This window comes from Bos indicus, chromosome 14 (assembly GCF_029378745.1).
Source record: "Bos indicus isolate NIAB-ARS_2022 breed Sahiwal x Tharparkar chromosome 14, NIAB-ARS_B.indTharparkar_mat_pri_1.0, whole genome shotgun sequence".
NCBI classification, from domain to species: domain Eukaryota; kingdom Metazoa; phylum Chordata; class Mammalia; order Artiodactyla; family Bovidae; genus Bos; species Bos indicus.
The window spans coordinates 67,380,917-67,405,591 of NC_091773.1; the positions used below are offsets into that span (position 1 = coordinate 67,380,917).

Below are 24,675 nucleotides of genomic sequence, written 5' to 3' on the forward strand. Positions count from 1 at the left end.
CCCAGCATTTTACATGATGTACTCTGAATATAAGTTGAATAGGCAAGGTGACAACATACAGCCATGACATACTCCTTTCCCAGTTTTGAACTAGTTGTTCCATGTCTGGTTCTAACTGTTGCTTCTTGACCTGTATACAGGTTTCTCAAGGGACACAGGTAAGGTGGTCTGGTATTCCCAACTCTTAAAAGAATTTTCCATAGTTTCTTGTGATCCACACAGTCTAAGGCTTTAGCATAGTCACTGAAGCTGAACTATATGTTTTTCTGGAATTCCCTTGCTTTTTCTATTACTCAACAAACGTTGACAGCTTTATCTCTGGTTCCTCTTCAAAATCTAGTTTGTATCTCTGGAAGTTCTTGGTTCACAAACTGCTGAAACCTGGCTTGAAGGATTTTGAGTATAACTTTGCTAGCATGCGAAGTGAGTGCACTTGTAGAGTACTTTGAACTTTGTTTGGCATTGCCTTTCTTTGGGATTGAAATGACAACTGATCTTTCCCAGTCCTGTGGCCACTGCTGAGAATTCCTAATTTGCTGACATAGTGAGCACAGCACTTGAACAGCATCATCTTTTAGGATTTTAAATAACTCAGCTGGATTTCCATCACCTCCACTAGTTTTGGTCATAGTATTGCTTCCTAAGGCCCACTTAACTTCACACTCCAGGATGTCTAGTTCAAGGTGAGTGACCACACCATCATGGTTATTTGGATCATTACGACCTTTTTTGTACAGTTATTTCGTGTATTCTTGCCACCTCTTCTTAATCTTTGTTTGCTTCTATTAGGTCATTACCATTTCTGTCCTTTATCATGCCTATTTTTGCATGAAATGTTTCCTTGATATCTTTAATTTTCTTGAAGAGATCTCTAGTCTTCCCTAGTCTATTGTTTTCATCTATTTCTTTTCATTATTTATTTAAGATGGCCTTCTTATCTCCCCTTGCCATTCTCTGGAACTCTGCATTCAGTTGGGTATATTTTCCCCTTTCTCCCTTGCCTTTTGCTTCTCTTTTTTTCTCAGCTATTTGTAAGGCCTCCTCAGGCAACCACTTTATCTTCCTGCATTTCTTTTTCTTTGGGATGATTTTGGTCACTGCCTCCTGTACAATGCTACAAATCTCTGCTCATAGTTCTTCAGGTACTCTTTCTACCAGGTCTAATCCATTGAGTCTATTCATCACCTCCACTGTATAATCATAAAGAATTTGATTTAGGTCATTACCTGGATGGTCAGGACTTCCTTTATGGCTCAGCTGGTAAAGAAATCACCTGCAATGTGGGAGACCTGGGTTCGATCCCTGGGTTGGGAAGATCCCCTAGAGAAGGGAAAGACTACCCACTCCAGTATTCTGGACTAGAGAATTCCATGGACTGTATAGTCCCTGTGGTCACAAAGAGTTAGACACGACTGAGAGAATTTCACTTTTACTTTCACTGGATGGTCTAGTGGTTTTCTCTACTTTCTTCAGTTTAAGCCTGAGTTTTGCAATAAGGAGCTGATGATCTGAGCCAGTCAGCTCCAAGTCTTGTTTTTACTGACTGTATAGAGCTTCTCCATCTTTGGCTGCAAAGAACATATCAATCTGATTTTGGTATTGACCATTTGTTGATGTCCCTGTGTAGAGTCATCTTTTGTGTTGTTGAAAAAGGGTGTTTGTTGTGACCAGCACGTTCTCTTGACAAAACTCTGTTAGACTTTGCCCTGCTTCATTTTCTATTGGAAGGCCAAACTTGCCTGTGATTCCGTGTTCCTCTTGATTACCTACTTTTGCATTCCAATTCCCTATGATGAAAAGGACATCTTTTTCTGGTGTTAGTTCTCGAAGGTTTTGTAGGTCTTCATAGAACTGGTCAACTTTAGCTTCTTCAGCGTTAGTGATTGGGGCATAGACCTGGATTACTGTGATGTTGAACGGCTTGCCTTTGAAACGAACTGAAACTATTCCGTCATTTTTGAGATTTCAAAATTTGTATTGTATTTTGGACTCTGCTGTTGACTGTGAGGGCTACTCCATTTCTTCTAAGGAATTCTTGCCCACAATAGTAGTTACAATAGTCATTTGAATTAAATTCTCTGATTCCCATCCATTTAAGTATCAGTGTTCACTCTTGCCATCTCCTGCTTGACCATATCCAGTTTACCTTGATTCAGTTTACCTAACATTCTAGATTGCTATGCAATATTGCTCTTTAGAGCATCAGATTTTGCTTTCACCACCAGACACATCCACAACTGAGTACTGTTTCTTCTTTCAACCAGTCCCTTCATTCTTACTAGAGCTGCTAGTAATTGCCCTCTGCTCTTCCCCAGTAGCATCTTGGACACATTCCTACCTGGGGGGCTCATTTTCCAGTGTCATATCTTTTTGCCTTTTTATATTATCCATGGGGCTCTCCAGGCAAGAATACTGGAATGGACTGCCATTTCCTTCCCCAGTGAAGCACGTTTTGTCAGAACTCTTCACTATGACCCGTCTGTCCTGGGTGGGCCCTGCACGGTATGGCTCATAGCTTCATTGAGTTATGCAAGACCCTTCGCGGTGACAAGGCTCTGATCCCTGAGTACTAGTAGTGTTAGCTGATCGGTCATGTCTGACTCTTTGCCACCCCATGGACTGTAGCCCACCAGGCTCTTCTGTCATGGAATTCTCCAGGCAAGAATACTGGAGTGGGTGGCCATTTCCTTCTCCAGGGGATCTTCCTGACCTAGGGATCGAACCCAGGTCTCCCACATTGCAGGCAGATTTGTTACCATCTGAGCCACCAGGGAAGCCCGTGATTCCTGAAGGGGTGGCCAAATCCGACTACTCATCATCTCAAGAACCTGCTGAACTTTTTCACCTCTACAGTCATGTGTCTCCTCACCTTTTCATGTGGAATGCACTCCCTCTCCATCCCACAGAATTCTATTCTTCCTGGAAAATCAGGGGAATTGTCACTTCTCTTGTGATACCCTGCTATAATTCTCTGTATTACCCTTATCACTCCCTAATGTTTTTTTTTTTTTCCATTCTGGATTTCTTTCTTACAGTTTGTCTCTTCCTACTGCCCTCTCCGTATGGCTCACTACAATGTAAACTTCACAAGGGCAGATAGCTGGACTTTTTTCATGCTCTAGCCTCAGTGTCCAGAGTGCCTGGTTTATAGTCGGCACTTAAGACAGACTTGCTGATGGAGTGAAACCGCTGGACTATGTAAATAAGGGTTATAGTAACAAACCAGGGAGTGCCCTTTTCATGTTCCCAGTGGTGTGAAGTCGACTCACCATGCAGCATCACTCTCTCACACATCACTAGCGTTTTTTTTTTTTTTTTTACCATAAAGGAGGCATCGTTTCATTAGGGACAGCAGGGGAGATAGAACTACTATATTGCACTATTCCATCTGGGACTGGAAAACATATGAGCCCTGGGTCCAGAGGCTGAACCTTCAATTTACTGAACATTCCTACTTGTGCCCTGATCTTCTCCTTTCTTGGAAAATTTTAGAAGAAAGGCCTTTGGAAATGTAGAAATAAAACATTTTAATTTAGTTCTGCTTAACGCCATATAAGGTATCAGAAAGAAACAAAATGGAAAATATGAGAAATTCTGAGTAATCTGAATATTTGGTACTCCACTATGGAGTCTGAACCATTCTTAAAAAATGAAAGAAAATGTGATTTTAAAAACAATATGTAACAGGACATCTTGATGAAGCAAAGTTATTACTACAGTAGTCACAACTTATGGCATTTCAGTTTACAAACCTCTTGTACAACATCGCACTCTTCCTACAGACCTAGATGCTACTGACTCAGCATTTGATTCAGGCCGTTCAGGCCCATTTGGTCTGGGCTCCACCCGAGACCCAGGAAGTAAAATGTAATCAGTTCAGGGCAAGGCACTCCTCAGACACTGGAAATGATGAGGAATTCACAACCACAGCTCTGAAAGGGTAACTGCCATGAGGAGAGGTGAACAGGGGGTTATGAGAACACCTCCAAGGTTTACTCACCCAGCCAGCTAGGGATTAAAGAAGAGAACAGGGTGCTGAATCATGGACGAGTAGGAATTCACTGGTGAAGAAGACAGAACGAGGCAGGCCCCAGTACAGGGTGCACCGGAATCTCAGTGAATGAGACGCGTATGAAGGTGGACAGAAAAATGGGATGGCCACGAGAGGGGAGGCTGCACAGCAGCCCAGGGTGAAAGCAGAAGGGCCTTGAATCTCAGGCTAAGCAAAGACCTGCCTCGGAAAGCAATGGGGCGACAATGACGGATTTTAAGCAAGGGGGAGAGATGATTAAATATGCGGCTACTCTTCGCTGCTCACAAGTGGGAACCCTCCTCTTCCTAAAGAATCCCAGTTATTCTCATGCATCAGGAGACTACATTTTCAGGAGAGACTGGGCTCCACCCTAGACCCAGAAAGTAAAATTTAATCAATATAATCCAATTTTGGTAATTCTACTTTATTGCCACAAACATGTTACAATTTTGGCCAATGAAATTGAGGAACATTTGGCTCTAAAGCTTCTGGATGAGCCTGCCTCACTGTCATAAGGGCCAGCCACTGTGGACATTCACTCTTCCATTGCGGTACAGTGTGTTAGAATCTGTTGTCTGGAACAACTGCCAGCCATCTTGGGACCATGAGGGGACAAGCCTGAAGACAGAATTCATGCTGATGATGGCACAGTGGAAAGATGTGAAGAACCAAGGTCTTTGGTATGACTGATGACTAAATTAAGCATTCTGTAACCACCTACTCCAGAGCCCTTTTTTAAAGTAAATTTAAAAAATCCCCTTACTACTGTTCTAAGTTGCAGCTTCTGTGTTATTTTGCAGCCAAGGGCAACCCAACTGATAGTCTGATTTTTAATCTAGAAAGTTCACTTTGGAAGAAGTGAGCCAATTAGATGGAAGGGAACAAAGAATGCAGGCTGAGATGCTAGCAGCAGGCTGCTACAGGAAAATCAGTGAGTACTGCTGGGATAAGGTTTGTGGGGTAGAGAGGAGGGAATGGGCTTTAAAAATAAGAGGAATTTGGAGTAAACAGGACTTGAGAGCATTTGGTTCTGTGTCCTGGGTGATTGTGTGGTTTCTGGAAGGTGGTCCTAGTCAATGAGAGAGAGGACAGAGAAGGAAGAGGAACATATGTGGGGGCTTGGTGGTGACCATACCCATTTTACATATGAGATAATCAAGTCTCACTCACTAAACTGTGGAGCTTGTCTGTCTCCTTTACTATTGATTCCCAAGTGCCATACAGCAGGATAAGAATAGTTTGGGTTTCTCTGGTGGTCCTGTGGTTAAGAATCTGCCTTACAGTGCAGGGGACACCAGCTCAACCCCTGGTCGGGGAAGATTCCACATGCTGCAGAGCAACTAAACCCATACACCGTGACGACTTTGCCGATGGGCTGCAACTGCTGAAGCCTGTGCGCCCTGGAGTCTGTGCTCTGTATCAAGAGAAGCCACTGCACTGAGAAGCCAGTACATCGCCATAGAGAGGAGCCCCCACTTGCCGCAACTAGCGAAAGCCTGCACGTAGCAATGAAGACCCAGTGCAGCCAAAAATAATAATAAATAAATAATTTAAAAAGTTATATAAAAAGAATGCTTAATAATAATTGTGCGAGGCTGAGAAAACTTACATCATTTGCCCAAGATGGCACAGGCAGTTCAAAGTTGTGAACCCAGAACACTCTCTAATCCTTCCCAGCACACTGTCTACTACTTGCCCAGATCATCAGCAAAAGACTGCTTCTCAGATTCTGAAGCAGAGGAAGAAACTCTTATTGGAAGATGTGCAGTCATGATGGGCTCACTCCTTCAGACACCTTAACAGAGTATTTAACTTTTTCATTAATGTATATTTTATAGAAGAGTTTCTAAAGAAAAGTGTTCAAGCAGGACACATTTATGGACATCTGAGCACCATGAATCATATCTTATTACTGACATGTTCAGAATGAAATAGATTCCTGTCACTCTAACTCAGACCTCATAATTGGAAAATCAGGCAAAAATTTAAGATTGAAAGCCTCTCTGCTATCTGGAATCAATAGAGACTAACCTAAATGCATCTTGGACACTTTTGATGCTCTTATATTATCTTTCAGAGAGAGTCAGGGAAAAACTGTTCACCATTGTAGGTATAAGAATCACTAATGTACTAGAAAATACTAATCAACATCTTCTCTCAGTCTTTACTCCTTTAAGGTAAATAATCCTAATTACTCTAACCTCCTTAATTTATGTCATCCTTCCATCTGTCGTTCCTTCCATCTGTATGTCTTTTTTTTCAGCATCTTTTAATTTAGCCACACTTTTAAGCTGAAGGACCCAAAGCTTGTTGAGAAAACAATTGCTTCTATGTTTTTTTTTTCTCTTGTGATATTTACAAGAATTAAAAAATTTCCCAGAGTTAAACTAAGAACTAAAGAGGATGCAAAGAAATAGAAACCCTTGACCTCAAAGAACTGATCATTGAGTATAGGAGGCAGGATGGAGGGAAATTCCTAGCAACCCAAGGACAATGTTAGTGTGTGACCCGAGTGCCATACTCGGGGTTACAGAAGTGTTTTAGAAATTCAGAAAAGCAATAGAGCACCAGGCTGTGTTAAAGAAGGATTCCCAGACACGGATGAATATAGAGTGAGCCTTAAAGAGCATTTAGGATTTGGAGAGAAAATAGGAAGAAGTATGGAAAAGGGTGGAAGTGGGTGGTGGCTGGAGTATGAAGATGTCTAGAACAGAGAGTTTATGTGGGACATACATCTAAGATTTTTTAAAAAACTTTCCTCCCACCCAAAGCCTTATATTTATGTTGATAGTTATCCTGTTCATCATGGACATCACCTAGATGGATGAAGGATATCCTATCTCCTCTCCAAAGATGATCGTTTCATAAATTTTTCCATTTGACTTCTATAATTAATGAAAATCATGTTGAATTTTAATCCTATCTGTGCTCTTAATTAGTATTTTGATACAGAATATACAAAAACCATTAAAAAAAATGGGGCTCAGACATCACACTACAGAAATGTGATAGGCCAATGACTTGAAATGGCTCAATAAATTTATTAGTTCAATGGAAGAAAAGGAAGAAAAAGAGAAAGAAGAAAGGATGAATGGAGTTTGGAAATACTTCTCATTAATTTTTCAAAAGTGAGCTGAACAGTTATTTAAATCATAACTAAATTAGTATTTTGAGTCCTATTTTTAGGTTTAACTCACTGTAACTTGCCATGTCTTCAAGAATTCTGAGTACACAATTAGTATATTTTAATTTTCTTTTTCAGATTAACTATGGTTCTTTATCTTTTTTCTAAAGTTCCTAAAATTTTTGATGGGTAACCAGAGTTATAAACAGTTCCATTATTTCTTCCAGGAAGAGCTCAAACTTGAAATACCAGAAGACAGCTCAATAATAATAGGGGAAAACAGCAATAATTTGCTTCCATCTTACAATACTCTAAACGGAATGAAAAAGAATTCCAGGAAACATAAGTTGCAGTCTAAATGAGCTACCAAGTTTACATAAAGCTTCCTGATAGACAGAGGAGTGGAACAAAGAATGTGAGAAGAAATCAGTAGTTATTTACAATAACAAACTCCTTTCCCCAGGGGTAAATTATTCTGGAGCAGGAATGAACTGAAATCCTTTGCATAAGCAAGAGCCGAGCAAGATAAACATTTCGGACACTGTCATAGATCTGGAAGACCATCTTAGCATTCCAGACGCCCCGTGTTGTTGCATATTGTGGGAAAGGGGCCACCAGCCTTGAAACCAAAGAGGCCTGTTCTCAGGGTGACTTCCGCACTTAAGAGCCAGATAGACTTGGGCAAGTCATTCAGTCCCTCTGAGTCTGCTTCTTCGTCTTCAGAACAGGAACAACTGTACCTAACTCTTAGGATGGTTATCTAGAGCAAAAAGAGTGTCTGCAAAAAGCCTAACCGGGTGTCTGACAGCTAGCAGGAGTTGAGTAAATTATATTGTTTTTGCTCAGTCACTAAGTCATTCAGTCACTAAGTTCTATCACATTCTTTGCGACCCCATGTACTGCAGCATACCAGGCCTGTCTGTACTTCACTATATCCTTCAGGTCAGATCAGATCAGATCAGTCGCTCAGTCGTGTCCAACTCTTTGCAACCCCATGAATCGCAGCACGCCAGGCCTCCCTGTCCATCACCAACTCCTGGAGTTCACTCAGACTCACGTCTATCAAGTCAGTGATACCATCCAGCCATCTCATCCTCTGTCGTCCCCTTCTCCTCTTGCCGCCAATCCCTCCCAGCATCAGGGTTTTTTCCAATGAGTCAACTCTTCGCATGAGGTGGCCAAAGTACTGCAGTTTCAGCTTTAGCATCATTCCTTCCTAAGAAATCCCAGGGCTGATCTCCTTCAGAATGGACTGGTTGGATCTCCTTGCAGTCCAAGGGACTCTCAAGAGTCTTCTCCAACACCACAGTTCAAAAGCATCAATTCTTCAGTGCTCAGCCTTCTTCACAGTCCAACTCTCACATCCATACATGACCACAGGAAAAACCATAGCCTTGACTAGATGAACCTTTGTTGGCAAAGTAATGTCTCTGCTTTTGAATATGCTATCTAGATTGGTCATAACCTTCCTTCCAAGGAGTAAGCATCTTTTAATTTCATGGCTGCAGTCACCATCTGCAGTGATTTTGGAGCCCCCCAAAATAAAGTCTGACACTGTTTCCACTGTTTCCCCATCTATTTCCCATGAAGTGGTGGGACTGGATGCCATGATCTTTGTTTTCTGAATGTTGAGCTTTAAGCCAACTTTTTCACTCTCCACTTTCACTTTCATCAAGAGGCTTTTGAGTTCCTCTTCACTTTCTGCCATAAGGGTGGTGTCATCTGCATATCTGAGGTTATTGATATTTCTCCCGGCAATCTTGATTCCAGCTTGTGTTTCTTCCAGTCCAGCGTTTCTCATGATGTACTCTGCATAGAAGTTAAATAAGCAGGGTGACAATATACAGCCTTGACATACTCCTTTTCCTATTTGGAACCAGTCTGTTGTTCCATGTCCAGTTCTAACTGTTGCTTCCTGACCCGCATACAAATTTCTCAAGAGGCAGATCAGGTGGTCTGGTATTCCCATCTCTTGAAGAATTTTCCACAGTTTATTGTGATCCACACAGTCAAAGGCTTTGGCATAGTCAATAAAGCAGAAATAGATGTTTTTCTGGAACTCTCTTGCTTTCTCCATGATCCAGCGGATGTTGGCAATTTGATCTCTGGTTCCTCTGCCTTTTCTAAAACCAGCTTGAACATCTGGAAGTTCATGGTTCACGTATTGCTGAAGCCTGGCTTGGAGAATTTTGAGCATTACTTTACTAGCATGTGAGATGAGTGCAATTGTGCGGTAGTTTGAGCACTCTTTGGCATTGCCTTTCTTTGGGATTGGAATGAAAACTGACCTTTTCCAGTCCTGTGGCCACTGCTGAGTTTTCCAAATTTGCTGGCATATTCAGTGCAGCACTTTCACAGCATCATCTTTCAGGATTTGGAATAGCTCAACTGGAATTCCATCACCTCCACTAGCTTTGTTCGTTGTGATGATTTCTAAGGCCCACTTGACTTCACATTCCAGGATGTCTGGCTCTAGGTCAGTGATCACATCATCGTGATTATCTGGGTCGTGAAGATCTTTTTTGTACAGTTCTTCTGTGTATTCTTGCCATCTCTTCTTAATATCTTCTGCTTCTGTTAGGTCCATACCGTTTCTGTCCTTTATCGAGCTCATCTTTGCATGAAATGTTCCTTTGGTATCTCTGATTTTCTTGAAGAGATCTCTAGTCTTTCCCATTCTGTTGTTTTCCTCTATTTCTTTGCATTGATCACTGAGGAAGGCTTTCCTATCTCTTCTTGCCATTCTTTGGAACTCTGCATTCAGATGTTTATATCTTTCCTTTTCTCCTTTGCTTTTCGCTTCTCTTCTTTTCACAGCTATTTGTAAGGCCTCCCGAGACAGCCATTTTGCTTTTTTGCATTTCTTTTCCATGGGGATGGTCTTGATCCCTGTCTCCTGTACAGTATCACGAACCTCATTCCATAGTTCATCAGGCACTCTATCTATCACTATTTCCTTAGGTTTGCTCAAATTCATGTCCATTGAGTTGAGAATCTATATAACCATTTAGATAGATTGGTGCTTCTTCATCCTCTGCTGCCTTCTTCTTTTGGCTTCAATTTTTCCCAGCATCAGGGTCTTTTCCAATGAGTCAGCTCTTCGCATCAGGTGGCCAAAGTATTGGAGTTTCAGCTTCAGCATCTGTCCTTTCAATGAATATTCAGGGTTGATGTCCTTTAGGACTGACTGGTTTGATCTCCTTGCAGTCCAAGGGACCCAAGAATCTTCTCTAGCACCGCTGTTGGAAAGCATCAATTCTTTGGCGCTCAGCCTTCTTTATGGTCCAACTGTCATATCTATACATGACTACTGGAAAAACCATAGCTTTGACAATATGGACCTTTGTTGGCAAAGTGATGTCTCTGCTTTTTAATATGCTGTCTAGAGGCTTCCCTGGTGGCTCAGATGGTAAAGAATCTGCCTGTAATGCAGGAAACCTGAGTTTGATCCCCGGTTCGGGAAGATCCCCTGGAGAAGGGAGTGGATACCCATTCCAGTATTCTTGCCTGGAGAATCCCATGGACAGAGGAGCCTGGCAGGCTACAGTGTATGGGGTCTCAAAGAGTTGAACACAACTGAGCAATTAACACTTTCACTTTCTTTTTTAGGTTAGTCATAGCTTTCCTTCCAAGGAGCAAGTGTCTTAATTTCATGTCTGCAGTCACCATCAGCAGTGACTGTGGAGCCCAAGATAATAAAATCTGTCACTTCTTCTACTTTTTCCCTTTCTGTTTGTTGTGAAGTGATGGGACTGGATGCCATGATCTTAGTTTTTTAAATGTTGAGTAAATTATAACTCACATGAGTTCTTAACTAATCACAATGGGGTTCAAATTCCCCACTACTCTGTGTCAAGAGGGGAAGCCCACCTTACCTTTGTGAAGACAATCAAATCACCTTGTTCATTCCAAATAGAACCATTCTTACGGAATATCAACAAGGAAGGAATAATGCTAGAGCTGATTCTCCATCATGCAGTGCAACAAAGGCAGAAACTACCAGGCACGAGGGAGCACACACATCTTTGTTCTCCTTCTGTCTTTGGTTTCAGCCCCTCCCATCCCCTCTCACCACCTCCAGTCTTCACGCTAATTCACCCACAACCTGTCAGGGTTTTTTCTCACTTCTTACCACCCAGCAAACTTATGGAGCTTTTCTGAAATTTTAAGAAGATTCTTTCTGGAAAATTCACAGGTCAAGAAAAATCTAAAATTCAAGCAAAAACATTTTATACAATTCAAAGGGCAAATGCCCTTCCCCTAGACCTTGATCATGATTAAAAGCACATATATGTAGAGAGTCTTGGTTCTGTACAGATGAACCACAGCACTGAAAATGGAAATGTTGTTGTAAGTTATTTCAAAATATGGTTAAAATATACACAAACCACTGGAGAGAATTTAGGTCCTTGTCTTACAATAAATAAAAACTCCTTCTCTTTTTAGTTATAAAAGACTATTAACAACCTTAACATCTAAAATGTGCTTTAATCTATAATATCTAAAGAATGAACTTAAAAACAAAACCCTTAAATCCATACAGTATGGCTTTTCCAGTGGTCATGTATGGATGTGAGAGTTGGACTGTGAAGAAAGCTGAGTGCCGAAGAATTGATGTTTTTGAACTGTGGTGCTGGAGAAGACTCTTGAGAGTCCCTTGGACTGTAAGGAGATCCCACCAGTCCATCCTAAAGGAGACCAGTCCTGGGTGTTCATTGGAAGGACTGATGCTGAGGCTGAAACTCCAATACTTTGGCCACCTCATGCGAAGAGTTGACTCATTGGAAAAGACGCTGATGCTGAGAGGGATTAGGGGCAGGAGGAGAAGGGGACGACAGAGGATGAGATGGCTGGATGGCATCACCGACTCGATGCACATGAGTTTGGGTGAACTCTGGGAGTTGGTGATGGACAGGGAGGCCTGGCATGCTGCGATTCATGGGGTTGCAAAGAGTCAGATATGACTGAGTGATTGAACTGAATTGAACTGATGGTACTGATAAAGTCTATTTTGCAGGCTGAAAAAAAAAAAGGCTAGAGTGGGGTGGATCTAGAGTGACTTTAAAAAAATTGTGAAATATTTTGTAGCTATAAAAATGGTTCTGGAAACTAATTTTTAAGACTATTCAAAAGCTAGACTTCCTGTTTGCATAATACAAGTACAGAATAATACACAAATAGATTTTTTTAACAGTGTTTTTGATTATGGATATAATGGTGTTGAGGGAACAACCTCTGTGATCAGAGGTCTAATATCATCAACAACCCTCTCCCATGGCCAGTCTCAGCAAATTTATGAGGGAAATTCATTTGTCTTCTTTCTTGTCCTGTAACTGTCCCATGCCTAGTCCTACTATATAATTTCATATCTGCCCAGGACTTGTCTTAAAAATATCAGCCTGATGAATCACTGATCAGGATAAACTAGTTTATGTCCAACCACTTAAAGCAGTCTTTGCATTAGGAAAAAATGATTAACAAAATGTTCCCAGCCTCAAAGAATAAATCTCCAATGGTAAAATTCCAGATACTTTGGTTTTGGGTAGGGGATTATTTGGGTCAGAGAAGTTTCGGCAGCACAGGACTACAACTAGAAAGATATCAGTAGTAGTAAATATCGATAACCTCAGATATGAAGATGACACCACCCTTATGGCAGAAAGTGAAGAAGAACTAGAGAGCCTCTTGATGAAAGTGAAAGAGGAGAGTGAAAAAGTTGGCTTAAAGCTCTACATTCAGAAAACTAAGATCATGGCATCTGGTCCCATCACTTCACGGCAAATAGATGTGGAAACAGTGGCAACAGTGGCTGACTTTATTTTCTGGGCTCCAAAATCACTGCAGATGGTGACTGCAGCCATGAAATTAAAAGACGCTTACTCCTTGGGAGGAAAGTTATGACCAACCTAGACAGCATATTAAAAAGCAGAGATATTACTTTGCCAACAAAAGTCCATCTAGTCAAGGCCATGGTTTTTTCATTAGTCATGTATGGATGTGAGAGTTAGACTGTGAAGAAAGCTGAGCGCTGAAGAATTGATGCTTTTGAGCTGTGGTGTTGGAGAAGACTCTTGAGAGTCCCTTGGACTGCAAGGAGATCCAACCAGTCCATCCTAAGGGAGATCGATCAGTCCTGGGTGTTCATTGGAAGGACTGCTGTTGAAGCTGAAACTCCAATACTTTGGCTACCTGATGCGAAGAGCTAACTCATTTAAAAAGACCCTGATGCTGGGAAAGATTGAGGGGCAGGAGGAGAAGGAGACAACAGAGGATGAGATGGCTGGATGGCATCACTGACTCGATGGACTTGAGTTTGAGTAAACTCCAGGAGTTGTTGGTGGATAGGGAGGCCTGGCGTGCTGCAGTCCATGGGGTCACAAAAAGTCAGACACGACTGAGCGACTGAACTGAACTGAACTATCTTCTACTCTATTTCATAAATTTTGGTCAGGAGATCATTTGTGTTACAATCACCATATACCTGTTTTTAAAAACACCAAACCAGTTTCTAGGCCCAATCCCAGAGTCATTAAATCAGAATTTATTGGAGAGAGGAACTTGTACTTTAGAAAGAGAAGACAGATGGATAAACAAATATAAAGGAATATTATTATCCCAATATTGGAAATCATCAGATTATATCTTGTAGACAAAAGCTAAGGGTTTCCATGTATTAAATGACCTACCAGTATCTGTTGTGGTGTGTTAGAACAGAAACTTTGTTTTAAATTGCTGGCAGTATGTAAAGAACCCTAATTTCATCTTCTGCTCTTACCAGGCACTCCATCTTGGATCCAGAAGTTAATGTCCGTCCCGTCTCCAGCCTTCAGGACCTGTGTGATGTTGATGGGCTGCAGCAAGCTCATGACCTCCTCCATGATGACCCTGGCCTTGTCAGAGCCAGTGAACTTTAGCCCAGAGGGTAAGAAGGTTCCCAGGTCAGACTCCATCACGAGGCTGTAGTTGGAACTATTTGCCTAAACAAAAGAGATAAGTGTTTGGTTCGTATCTGCTGCATCTCTGCTTTCTCTTTGGGAGTTACTGAAAAAACAACAATCAGAGACTTTATCTCCTCACTAGTTGTTGCCAAAACACATGAGGCTCTGCTGGACTTGGGGTCTGTTCTGCATATTACTAACAGTTCTGAGATGCAAGCTTACTCATCCTGGGATCTGCCAAATTTGAGTTGACTTGGAAAGATTTTCTTTAAATTCAATGAAAATAAATATAAAGTTCCATATTAAAATCACTCAATTATTGCTATTATCAATAATATTCTTTCAATTAATTTTCTTAACAGCTTAATTTGTACCAGATACAATTCCTTTTCTACAGTGGGGATCTCCAGATAGCATTAGCCATGTTTAGGCCAAAAAAAGGTATGCTCTGTGGGCCTATTTCGCTGCACCTCTTTCCTCTTGATGGACATCCTGTAATTGTGGATTCTACAAAGGCTTAAAAGCATCAAACCGACAGGTTTGTCTCGGGTTTCTGATTCTGTTGTTGTGCCATCTGTTGAGTCCCCAGGGAGGGAGGTAATAGAATGCCAGTGAAATGATGCTCTCTCTGGGGTACAACTGTAGAACTCTAAACCCCAGCAGCTCTGCCAGGCGGCTGAGTGTGTAAACTTTTTCCAAATAAAGTCTGGTGAGAAAGCACAGTGATTTCATGTAGCCAATATTGTCACAGCAAGAGCCTAGAAGAGGCCCTCATCAGATTGCACAGCTCAATTGCCACCCGGCCCAAAGACTTTCAAGTTTAAGGTTGTTTCAAGTTTAAAGTGGCCTGGCCATCTATTTCTCAGGAACCATTCTTTTCTTCAAGACTGACCAAATACTACCTTGGTCAAGTTATTCTCAAGCTGGCATCGTCATTACTCACCTAGTAAAAATCAATAATGACATTTTTACATTGCTTTCAGAGGGCTTTCATGTTTGCAATCTCCTTTGATTTTTTTCCATGACCCATAAAGTAGACAGGGCAGTTTTACCATTGATAGTGGTTTATAGAAAAGAGACTGAGGATCAGAGAGGTTAGGTGACTTGCTCAAAGTCACACAGTTGGCAAATGAGAGAGCTGGGTCTGAAATACTGTGCTTTCCAAAACTCCACACTGCTATAGCTAGCATGGAGTTACACCTGCTCTGAATTAGAATGATTTTTCACTTGCATAACAATTTCAGGGTTGCATAATTATTTTTTTCTTTTGTAAAACAGATACTTTTTATAATGATTTCCTATTGCCGTGGACGGGCACTGTTGTTACAACAGCAAGAACAGTGGTGGGTTCTAAAGAAGGACATTTCTAGTGTTTATAGGACTAAACTTTGTGATCCTTGGATACCTATTCTGTTGTCATTGATGATGAGAAGGCTGACAAAGCAGAAGTCTGTTGGTATTTCCACTTTCACGTCTAAGGAATTTCTGTCTTCATGGTGATTTTCAGAGAAAGACCAAGGCAATTATGATTAAAAACAAAACAAAACACTTTTCTCTGTTTTCAGCTGTGGCTACTGCAAGAAGGTAGCATCATTAAGAGTTTAGAACAAGCAGAAATACTTGCATTAATGTATTACATTCAGGGCTCATCCAGCTAGCACACTGGTGTTGGTCAACAAGTTGATATGAATTCGGCAGGGTTAACCCTGTCCCCTTATGTGCCCACTGCTCCCACCCCAAATTCTTTTCCTCCCCTATAAAAATGAGAAAAGAAATAGCACAATATATCTTCAAATAAAGACAGAGTTAGGTAATGTCTGTGAGGGTTCCCATGCTTCTCACAGACTCCCATCCTTCCAATAAGAAAATTACCCAATTTGCTCCTGACTATATACGTTTTAGTTGAAAGTAGAGCCAGGTAGTGATTTGGGCATCAGACTGGTGAGGCGAGCTCAGCCCTGGACCCACTCAGCTCTACTCCTGGCTCAACAACCGACCTGCTGGACTGCCGAGAGGAGTGTCTGGCCTCTCTCTCTGTCCCCAAGTCATGATGCCTTGACCTTTAGCATCTCCATCTGTAGGCTGGAACAAATGCTTTTTTCCAGGCTTAGACAGTGGTAAAGAACACGCCTGCCAGTGCAGGAGGTGTAAGAGGTGCTGGTTCAATGCCGGGGTTGAGAAGATCTCCTGGAGGAGCACAGTAACCCACTCCAGTATTCTTACTTGGAGAATCCCATGCACAGAGGAGCCTGGTGGGCTACAGTCCACGGGATCACAAAGAGTCAGACACAACTGAAGCAACTGAGCATGCACTCAAGCTTGAACAGTGAGCCCGGGCACATGGAACTTTGAGGGTCTTCAAAGAAAAGATCTTCGTGGACCACAGTGAAAGTGGTGGTGTGAGCTGAACTTGTCCAAGCTCCTTACAAAATATGCACGAAGGGCTTCTTGGCCCTCTACACCTGCAAATGAACAAGGGCCGTGGTATCCCACCATGTGTGAATGGTACCATGCGATGCCAGGATGCTGATAGGAATGTTGAGATTAATTTAAATAAGGGCGCTTTCAAAGGTGTCAGATGCTATGTGGCAATAGGTTTAGCACAGGGATAACAAGTATGGGCCCTGGGACTATTCAGTCTGAGTTTAATCCTCAGACTGACCAGTCATGAGCTCTGTGACTCTGGGCAGTCTGTGTGACTTCTCAGTTTCTTCTGCCATGAAATGGGGATAATGATGGCACCCCAGTACTGGTCTTACCATTAAAGATCCATACTTCTCAGGTTTTCAAGAAAGGACTCCATATAAACCATTCTGATAGCTGCATATAATGATAACCAGTATCATTTTTGCAGTGCTTCCAACATGCCAGACACTGTGTGACATGCCTTATAGCTTAGCCCAGGTGATGCTTATCATCATTCTATAAGTGCCGTTATATTTCTCATTTCACAGATGAAGCAACTGAGGTCTGGTCAGGTTAACTAACTTCCCCAAGCTTACCTAGCTAGTGAGTGGAGTGGTCAGAAAACCTAGCTAGTGAGTGGAGTGGTCAGAATTCAAGCCCAGAGGTCTGCTTCCCCAAGACTGTGGGCTCAGCCCCTTCAATACTCTGTCTGCTCATGCTTACTTCCAATTGTCAGGCCACAGGTCCTTGCTTTTAATTAAAAAATACAAAGACTGTAGTCAAACAAATGTACAGAGTTTAAAATATTCTTGCATGATCACAATACAAAATCTGTTTGGACAGAATTTATTGTCCCTGCTAACAAAGTAATTTGATTAGGCAAAGAGAAGATTGAAAACAAAAACAAAAACAAAAGCCTTGCTCCACCATTTCCTACCAACTAGGAATAAAAAGCCTAAAATAATAAAATATCTTTTTCAACCCCAATTAGACAGGATGTGCAGATTTCAGTAAATCAGAATTCTGTCGTAGGTAGAGACGTGCTAGATTTCTATTCATGTAGGATTTTATTAGCTGTTGCTAACATGACGGCAGCAGTCTATTGTTGTCTATTTATATATAAACATTTCCATATGTTTCAACAAGCAACTAAGAAAACAAACCACCCACCATCCATGACACTGCTTTTCCTCCTCATCGATGGCATCATTGTCTAATCGTTAGCACATGGCCAAAAAACTGGGAAAACAAAACATCTCTGCACAAAGAAACTGGGATGAGTAAGCCGGGTCACAGGGATGTTACAACTGCTGCTTCTCAGAATGTGTTGTCGCAAACATCCGTGTCCCTCACTACGCTATGGGCCACTGGGGACACACTCGGTGTCGACTTGGAAAGCTGATTATAGCTAGTGACAGTGGAGCGACCCATGCTGGTTTCTCTCGACCCACTTCTGCACACAAAACAAAATATCCATCCTCGTACTTACGGGATGTAGGGAGAAACCTCCCTTCTGGAGACTGAACGCTTTATTGCTGAGATAACCAGCACCGATTGAGGCAAACGTATAGATGGGGAGGCTGAGAAGCTCAGTGACAAGCTCAGATATTACGTGTAAACTCCTCGTCCTGCTCTCTTAATGAGGAGAAAGACCTCTTTCTTAAGAGCCATGGAAACTGTCCTTCATTGCCCTCCAATGGACATCATGCAATGCAGAGAAAAGCTGCTGGCTAACCATCGGGGCTGCTCGAGTAGTTAATATCTGCTTAGGGCTGAAGATTCATACGTTTGTTTTGTGCTAGAATCACATCCTATCACTTCTTTTCTTTTCTTAAGGGTCAGCTTACTCTGCCAAAGAACAATTTGGTAACCATTAGCATTCTTTGGGTGCAACCCAAGATTAGAAAGTAGAACAATGTTTAAAATACATATTGCATATTTTCAAATGCTTACTTCCTAACATAAACACAAGGGTGATGTTTGTGTTCTTTGCTTTTATAAAACTCCAGATAATTCTTCTTCAGAAACATAGATTCAAGCTCGACATCTCCTCTCCTCCCAAACTTGGCATCATTTTTTTTGTTTTAAAGCTTTTATTTTCTCATAACCTAGGCAACCTGTCTTTAGTTTTGAACGAAAATCGTAATCCCCAAAATCAAACGATGAGAAAAAGAGACTCCTAATTATTTGAATTAATCATTTAGCCTCCTTAGTTCAATCTTCGAAGAAGTAAACACACCCCCCTCCCCCGCCGCCCCCAACACAGGGCAATCAGTCTCGGTACCACGTCGCTTCTCCAGTAAAAGTTAATATTTTACAGATGACGGTTGTGACGCTGTTTGGTCAGGTGGTAAACTCAAAACAAGTTCTCAGAAGGAATCATCCTATGAGACCATGCGCTGAGTTGCTACAGTCATCTTCTCCAGCGCAGCCAGTGACTCTGGGATTCCCATTTCAAAGGGTATATAAATGGGGTAGGGGAGTGTTTCGTGGAGCTTTAGGTCAAACACCTGTCATGACGAGGTGATAGGAAAAGAGGTTCCTCCCTGCTGGGCAAAACCAAGAAGAGGTTTTCCTTTCTGGTCATGTCTACCCCGAGGTTCAGACTTTTATTTCTGGCGCTCGCCAGCATTCAGTTTTGAACAACCTTGGGGACCCAGTGGGGAGAGTCAGGAAAGAGAGGATGACAAGGTGGAGGACCATAGGCTATTTGTATTTGACAGTTAAACTGGCTGTGGCTTGGGAGAAGGGGCAGTCTTGGTTAAGTTACACTGGTACTAAAATCGCAGACACCTACTGTGGTTTAGCCACCATGCAGCCTGGAGATGGCAAGGAATAAATGGCTTCCGGAGACCCCTTTCCAGCCCTATCATTCTATATGTGCACAGAAGGTTTCTCTTGTGAGTCAAACCTGTGTTTTCAGGCAATCCAATTTTCACAGTGTTGCGCCAAGCACTCTAGATCTCAGTGAATTCTCTTGAGCTGGTTAAGGCCCACGTATAGCCCTTAAACTTATGGAAAACACATGATCCCTCTATAAATGTCACTATGGTAACAACAGTGACTCGGAAGGCTGAAAGATACGGCATAAACATAGGCTAAAAGAAATAAGAATTTTATTTCTATTATAGTGGAACTATGACTGTATTCACATTTCTATGAGGAATAAAAATGACCCAGTAACCAGAGTATTTGGTAGAAAGGCTTAAGAGCTTACATGGTAGCTCATTGTCTATCTCAGCTTTTAATTTTATTCCTGCATGTTGAAGCAATATAATCAGTAGCTGAAATCAGTGGGACTCATAATCTCCACAATTAAATTTTGATTCCTTTAACATAATACATTGCCCAAGTGTTTGGCGTTGCTAGTTTCATACACATTTCAATAAGCAGCTGTAAAGAGAAATCTCCAACACAGCTGGCTTTGTGAAAGCAGCTGCTTCTGCCTCTTTCATTCTCCATCCCTCTCTCAACCTCCTCCCTCGCGTGGATTTTCCCTGTCTCCTCTTGTATCTGCCATGCTGCATCAAGGTGTAAGAACTAAATTGTTTAAAAGAGGATCCCTTCCTTCGTCTGACCTTTCTTCTCTGACACTGTTACATGCTTAATAGGCACAGAGACGTGTTTCTGGTTTTGGACAGAGGGGTCTTATCAGCCAAGACAGAGCTTTTGAGTTGACTTCAAACCAGTCCTCTTCTCTTGGCTGGAAATCCCACGGCAGCTTCTTTAAATCCCTATTCAAGGTTACAACTGATAAGGAGTTCCTTTTCTTATGTGTAGACAGGTTATTTCTTTTTAAAAATAATAGTGCTTATTTTTATGTCCTGCAAAAATAGGCTACTTTATAATCTGGAACTGAGATATTTATGCGATCCAATGGCGTATCACATTAAAGCACGGTTAATCACGAGTTCTCCTTTTCCACAGCCGGTAGATGAGCACTTAGAGCATGTTTGGATTATGATAACATCCTTAAATGCTTTATTTGATCAAGCATTCTTTACTAATATTAGTAAAGATGCCAAACACAGCTTTAAAAGTAATTTTATGTTTTTAAACATGACTTATTTTCTCTCAGAAGCACAACGGTGGGTCTGCAACCTCATGAAAGACAACTGTACCCAAATATGAGCTTCAAGGCTCTGGCTGTACTCAAGACTTCACGCTCTGCCTCTCCCCTCGCCTTCCATTTCTAACACTCCAGACCCCTGTCTAATGCGCTGTGCTGTCACACTTTATTCAATTTGTTTTTTATATCCACCTTGCTCCTGAAAGAATTCAAGTCTTCCTATAAGACACTAATTGACAGAATTGATGCTTTTGGACTATGGTGTTGGAGAAGACTCTTAAGAGTCCATTGGACTTCAGGGAGATCCAACCAGTCCATCCTAAAGGAAATCAGTTCTGAATGTTCATTGGAATGACTGACGCTGAAGCTGAAACTCTAATATTTTGGTCATGTGATGCGAAGAACCGACTCATTGGAAAAGACCCTGATGCTGGGAAAGACTGAAGGCGGGAGGAGAAGGGGATGACAGAGGATGAGATGGTTGGATGGCATCACTGACTCTATGGACATGAATTTGAGTAAGCTCCTGGAGTTGGTGATGGACAGGGAAGCCAGGCACGCTACAGTCCATGGGGTCGCATAGAGTTGGACACAACCGAGCGACTGAGCTTAGAACTTATAAGACACTAATACTATATTTTATAAGTACTGTAAACTCGAGAACCAAAAAAATGCCCTGAAGACAGGGATTGAATCTGTGTGGATCTCTACCACACTTCTAGCTTAAATAACAGAGCTCAGTACATGGTGGGTGCTCAATAAATATGTGAGGAGAAATAAGGTCACAACTGGGAAAATCTGACATGATACCCCAACAGCAACTTTGGAGATGTAACTTAGCTAGTGCTGCCAAGGTAAGAGGAAAGACAATGTGCTACGAAGCTCTCATTACTTAGGAAAAGAAAGGATATCACCAGCTCCTTGGAAAACTTATTTCAGCTCCAGATTATCCTGTTTTTAACAGTTTTGCCAGCAATCAGTTCTGAGAGGAATTGCCACATGGTTCTTTCTATGAGGAACATTGAACAAAATTATGAAAGAGTCTCCAATAGCAGTTTTTTAAAAAGAGGCAGAAACTCCTTTCATAACACTGTTTCCTAAATATTGATCCTCAATTAAATCCAAAAGCAAAATATTAAGTCACACTTCAGTAAAGCTGTTTCTTTAGGAAGCAAACTGTATTTATTTAACAGTTACTGAGGCAGAAACCGAACTGGATGACCATACCTCCCTGTTTGCTCTGGGCAGTCTGTCTGTCATGGTATGATTATTAATGGTGCCTAATTTTTCTAACTCACTCTCAAATATCAATTGTCCCTCCTAGCATTTTTGTAGAAGTTAGTGAAAATTCCAAGATTGAGATCATTTAGCATTAAATTGCAAATATTTGGTGGCGCTGAACTGGTCACTTGCTGATTCCTGCAAACACTTTCTTCCCTTGGCTTCCGGGACCTTAGACTCTTTGCTGTCCTCACACATCACTGGGTGTGCCTCCTCAGTTTCCTTGGCTGGCTTCCTCATCCTTCTGATCTTTAGATATTGAGGTGGTCAAAAACAGACAAGAGGGCTTGTTTTCCTAGTCTCTTCTTGGAATAGTGTTTGGACCCTGATGGCAGGGACTTCTCTATTATGTTTAGTACTTATGATTGATTATTTGATGGTTATAAACCCTCCCACTCCCTGTATATATTTCCTTTTCCAATGTAAATGTAACATTCCTTTCAGCAGGAGGTACAATTCTCTTCCCCCATGCTCTGAATGTAGGCTGGTCCCGTGCCTTTCTTTGACCAAGAGACTCTAGCAGAAGTGACCATTTGTGACTTCAGAGCATGGGCCGAAAGAAGGCTTACAGCTGCCACCTTGACCTGTTGCTGCCCTAAGACTGACATGTAAAGAAGCCCGGGGTACCACGTGGGAAGATCAGCCTAGATGACAGCCAGCCCAGTCCCAACTTCTGTAAGTTGGACCATCTTTGATCACCCAGCCCAGGCAAGCTGTCATGTGACTACAAGCTGAGTGACCAGGTAAGATGCAGGATACTCAGTTAAATTTTAAGTTTTTAGTATAAGAACATCCTATGTGATATTTGGAAGCATATAAGAGCCTTTTGATGAAAGTGAAAGAGGAGAGTGAAAAAGTTGACTTAAAGCTGAACATTCAGAAAACGAAGATCATGGCATCCAGTCCCGTCACTTCAAGGCAAATAGATGGGAAAACAGCGGAAACAGAGGCAGACTTTATATTTCTAGGCTCCAAAATCACTGAAGATGGTGCCTGCAGCCATGAAATTAAAAGACGCTTACCCCTTGGAAGGGAAGTTATGGCCAACGTAGACAGCATATTAAAAAGCAGAGATATTACTTTGCCAACAAAGGTCCATCTGGTCAAGCCTGGGTTTTTCCAGTAGTCATGTATGGATGTGAGAGTTGGACTATAAAGAAAGATGAGTGCTGAAGAACTGATGCTTTTGAACTGTGGTGTTGGAGAAGATGCTTGAGAGTCCCTTGGACTGCAAGGAGATCCAACCAGTCCATCCTAAAGGAGACCAGTCCTGGGTGTTCATTGGAAGGACTGATGCTGAGGCTGAAACTCCAATCCTTTGGCCACCTGCTGTGAAGAGCTGACTCATTTGAGAAGACCATGATGCTGTGAAAGATTGAAGGTGGGAGGAGAAGGGGACGACAGAGGATGAGATGGTTGGGTGGCATCCTTGACTCAATGGACATGAGTTTGTGTAAACTCTGGGAGATGATGATGGACACGGAGGCCTGGTGTGCTACAGTCCATGGGGTCACAAAGAGTCGGACACAACTGAGTGACGGAACTGAACTGAACTGAGGCTCCCTAATTACAGGGAACTCCTTAATGACAGGGTACCTGAAACACGAAGAACATGTAATAGGTTCTCAATAAATATGTGTTGAATGAGTGGATATTCTATATTATTGATTCAAAGAAGATTCATATGTTTATATATAACTTGGATATGTGGAAAGGTATTGAATTTTTATCATTAAAAAATTAAAAAGTCTGGTTGTAATCTTGCCCATGTGTTAGAACCCTCTTCTGCTGACATGGGTTTAGGAGCAAATCTAAAAAACATTCTCAAAAAGCACCTTCAGATATGGTGAAATGCCCAATTACTTGCTTACTTGAATTTCCAGAATTCTTCACCAAAAGAATGAAAGAAATTATCTTGGCCAGTAAGAATCTGGGGGCAAGAGTTACTAGTTATTTGGTTTTATGATTAAAGTAGCCTCAAGTTGTCCATAGACGATTGAATTGAACCTCATAGAAGGCTGAACAAAACCATCTCAATCAAACAAAATCAACTGAGTTGTTGAATGGAATGGTGGAGCATCCAAATGCCTTAAGGGGCCAGTGGCTATGAGGGCCCTGGGGGAAGGAAAAGAGAGATGGAAACTGAATCAGGAGTAGGGAGAGAATAGCCCGGACAGAGTGATTTCCAATGATTTTGATAAGGATGGGATGAAGGAGACCTATGGAGAATGCTAACTCAACAGACTTGTTCAGTCACTCAGTCATGTCCCACTCTTTGAGACCCCATGGACTGTAGCCCACCAGGCTCCTCTGTCTATGGGGTTTTCCAGGCAAGAATACTGGAGTGGGTTGCCATTTCCTACTCCAGGGGAACTTCCTCACCCAGGGATCGAACCCATGTCTCCTGCATTGGCAGGTTATTCTTTATGGCTGAGCCACCAGGGAAGCCCATAGCCCTGGGGACTAGAGGCTCTTAAATCCTCTGGAGGGCAAAGATAGCATCCCTCTGTTGAAAGCGTGGAAGCTGGGTTTCCAATGGACAGGAGGCAGAGGTACCAAAAGAAGGAAAGTAGTACTGTTGATACATATGGAGAAAACTCCATAACCATGACTACCTTTAGACTTCTCCCCTAAACTCTAGTCTTTTTTACTGAGCCATGTATTTGACCTCTCCATGTGGATGTCTGATAGCTCAAACTTAACATGTCCAAAACTGAGCTCCTTATCACCTCCTCAGACCCTTCTAACCGACTCCTCCCATTCGAGTTGCTCAGGCTTCCAACTGTGGGGTCACACTGGTCGCCTTTCTCTCACATTCTATATA

General features: G+C 41.9%; 1 protein-coding gene across 6 annotated transcripts in view; it reads right to left on the minus strand.

The window, feature by feature from the left end:
* Positions 1-24,675, minus strand: part of CPQ (carboxypeptidase Q) — a 560,676-nt gene that overhangs the window by 72,196 nt on the left and 463,805 nt on the right. For all 6 annotated transcript variants that reach the window (XM_019974049.2, XM_070802866.1, XM_070802863.1 and 3 more), the window contains exon 7: positions 13,933-14,134. In XM_019974049.2, coding sequence (XP_019829608.2) covers positions 13,933-14,134 — 202 coding nt within the window. The remainder of the gene's footprint in view (positions 1-13,932; positions 14,135-24,675) is intronic.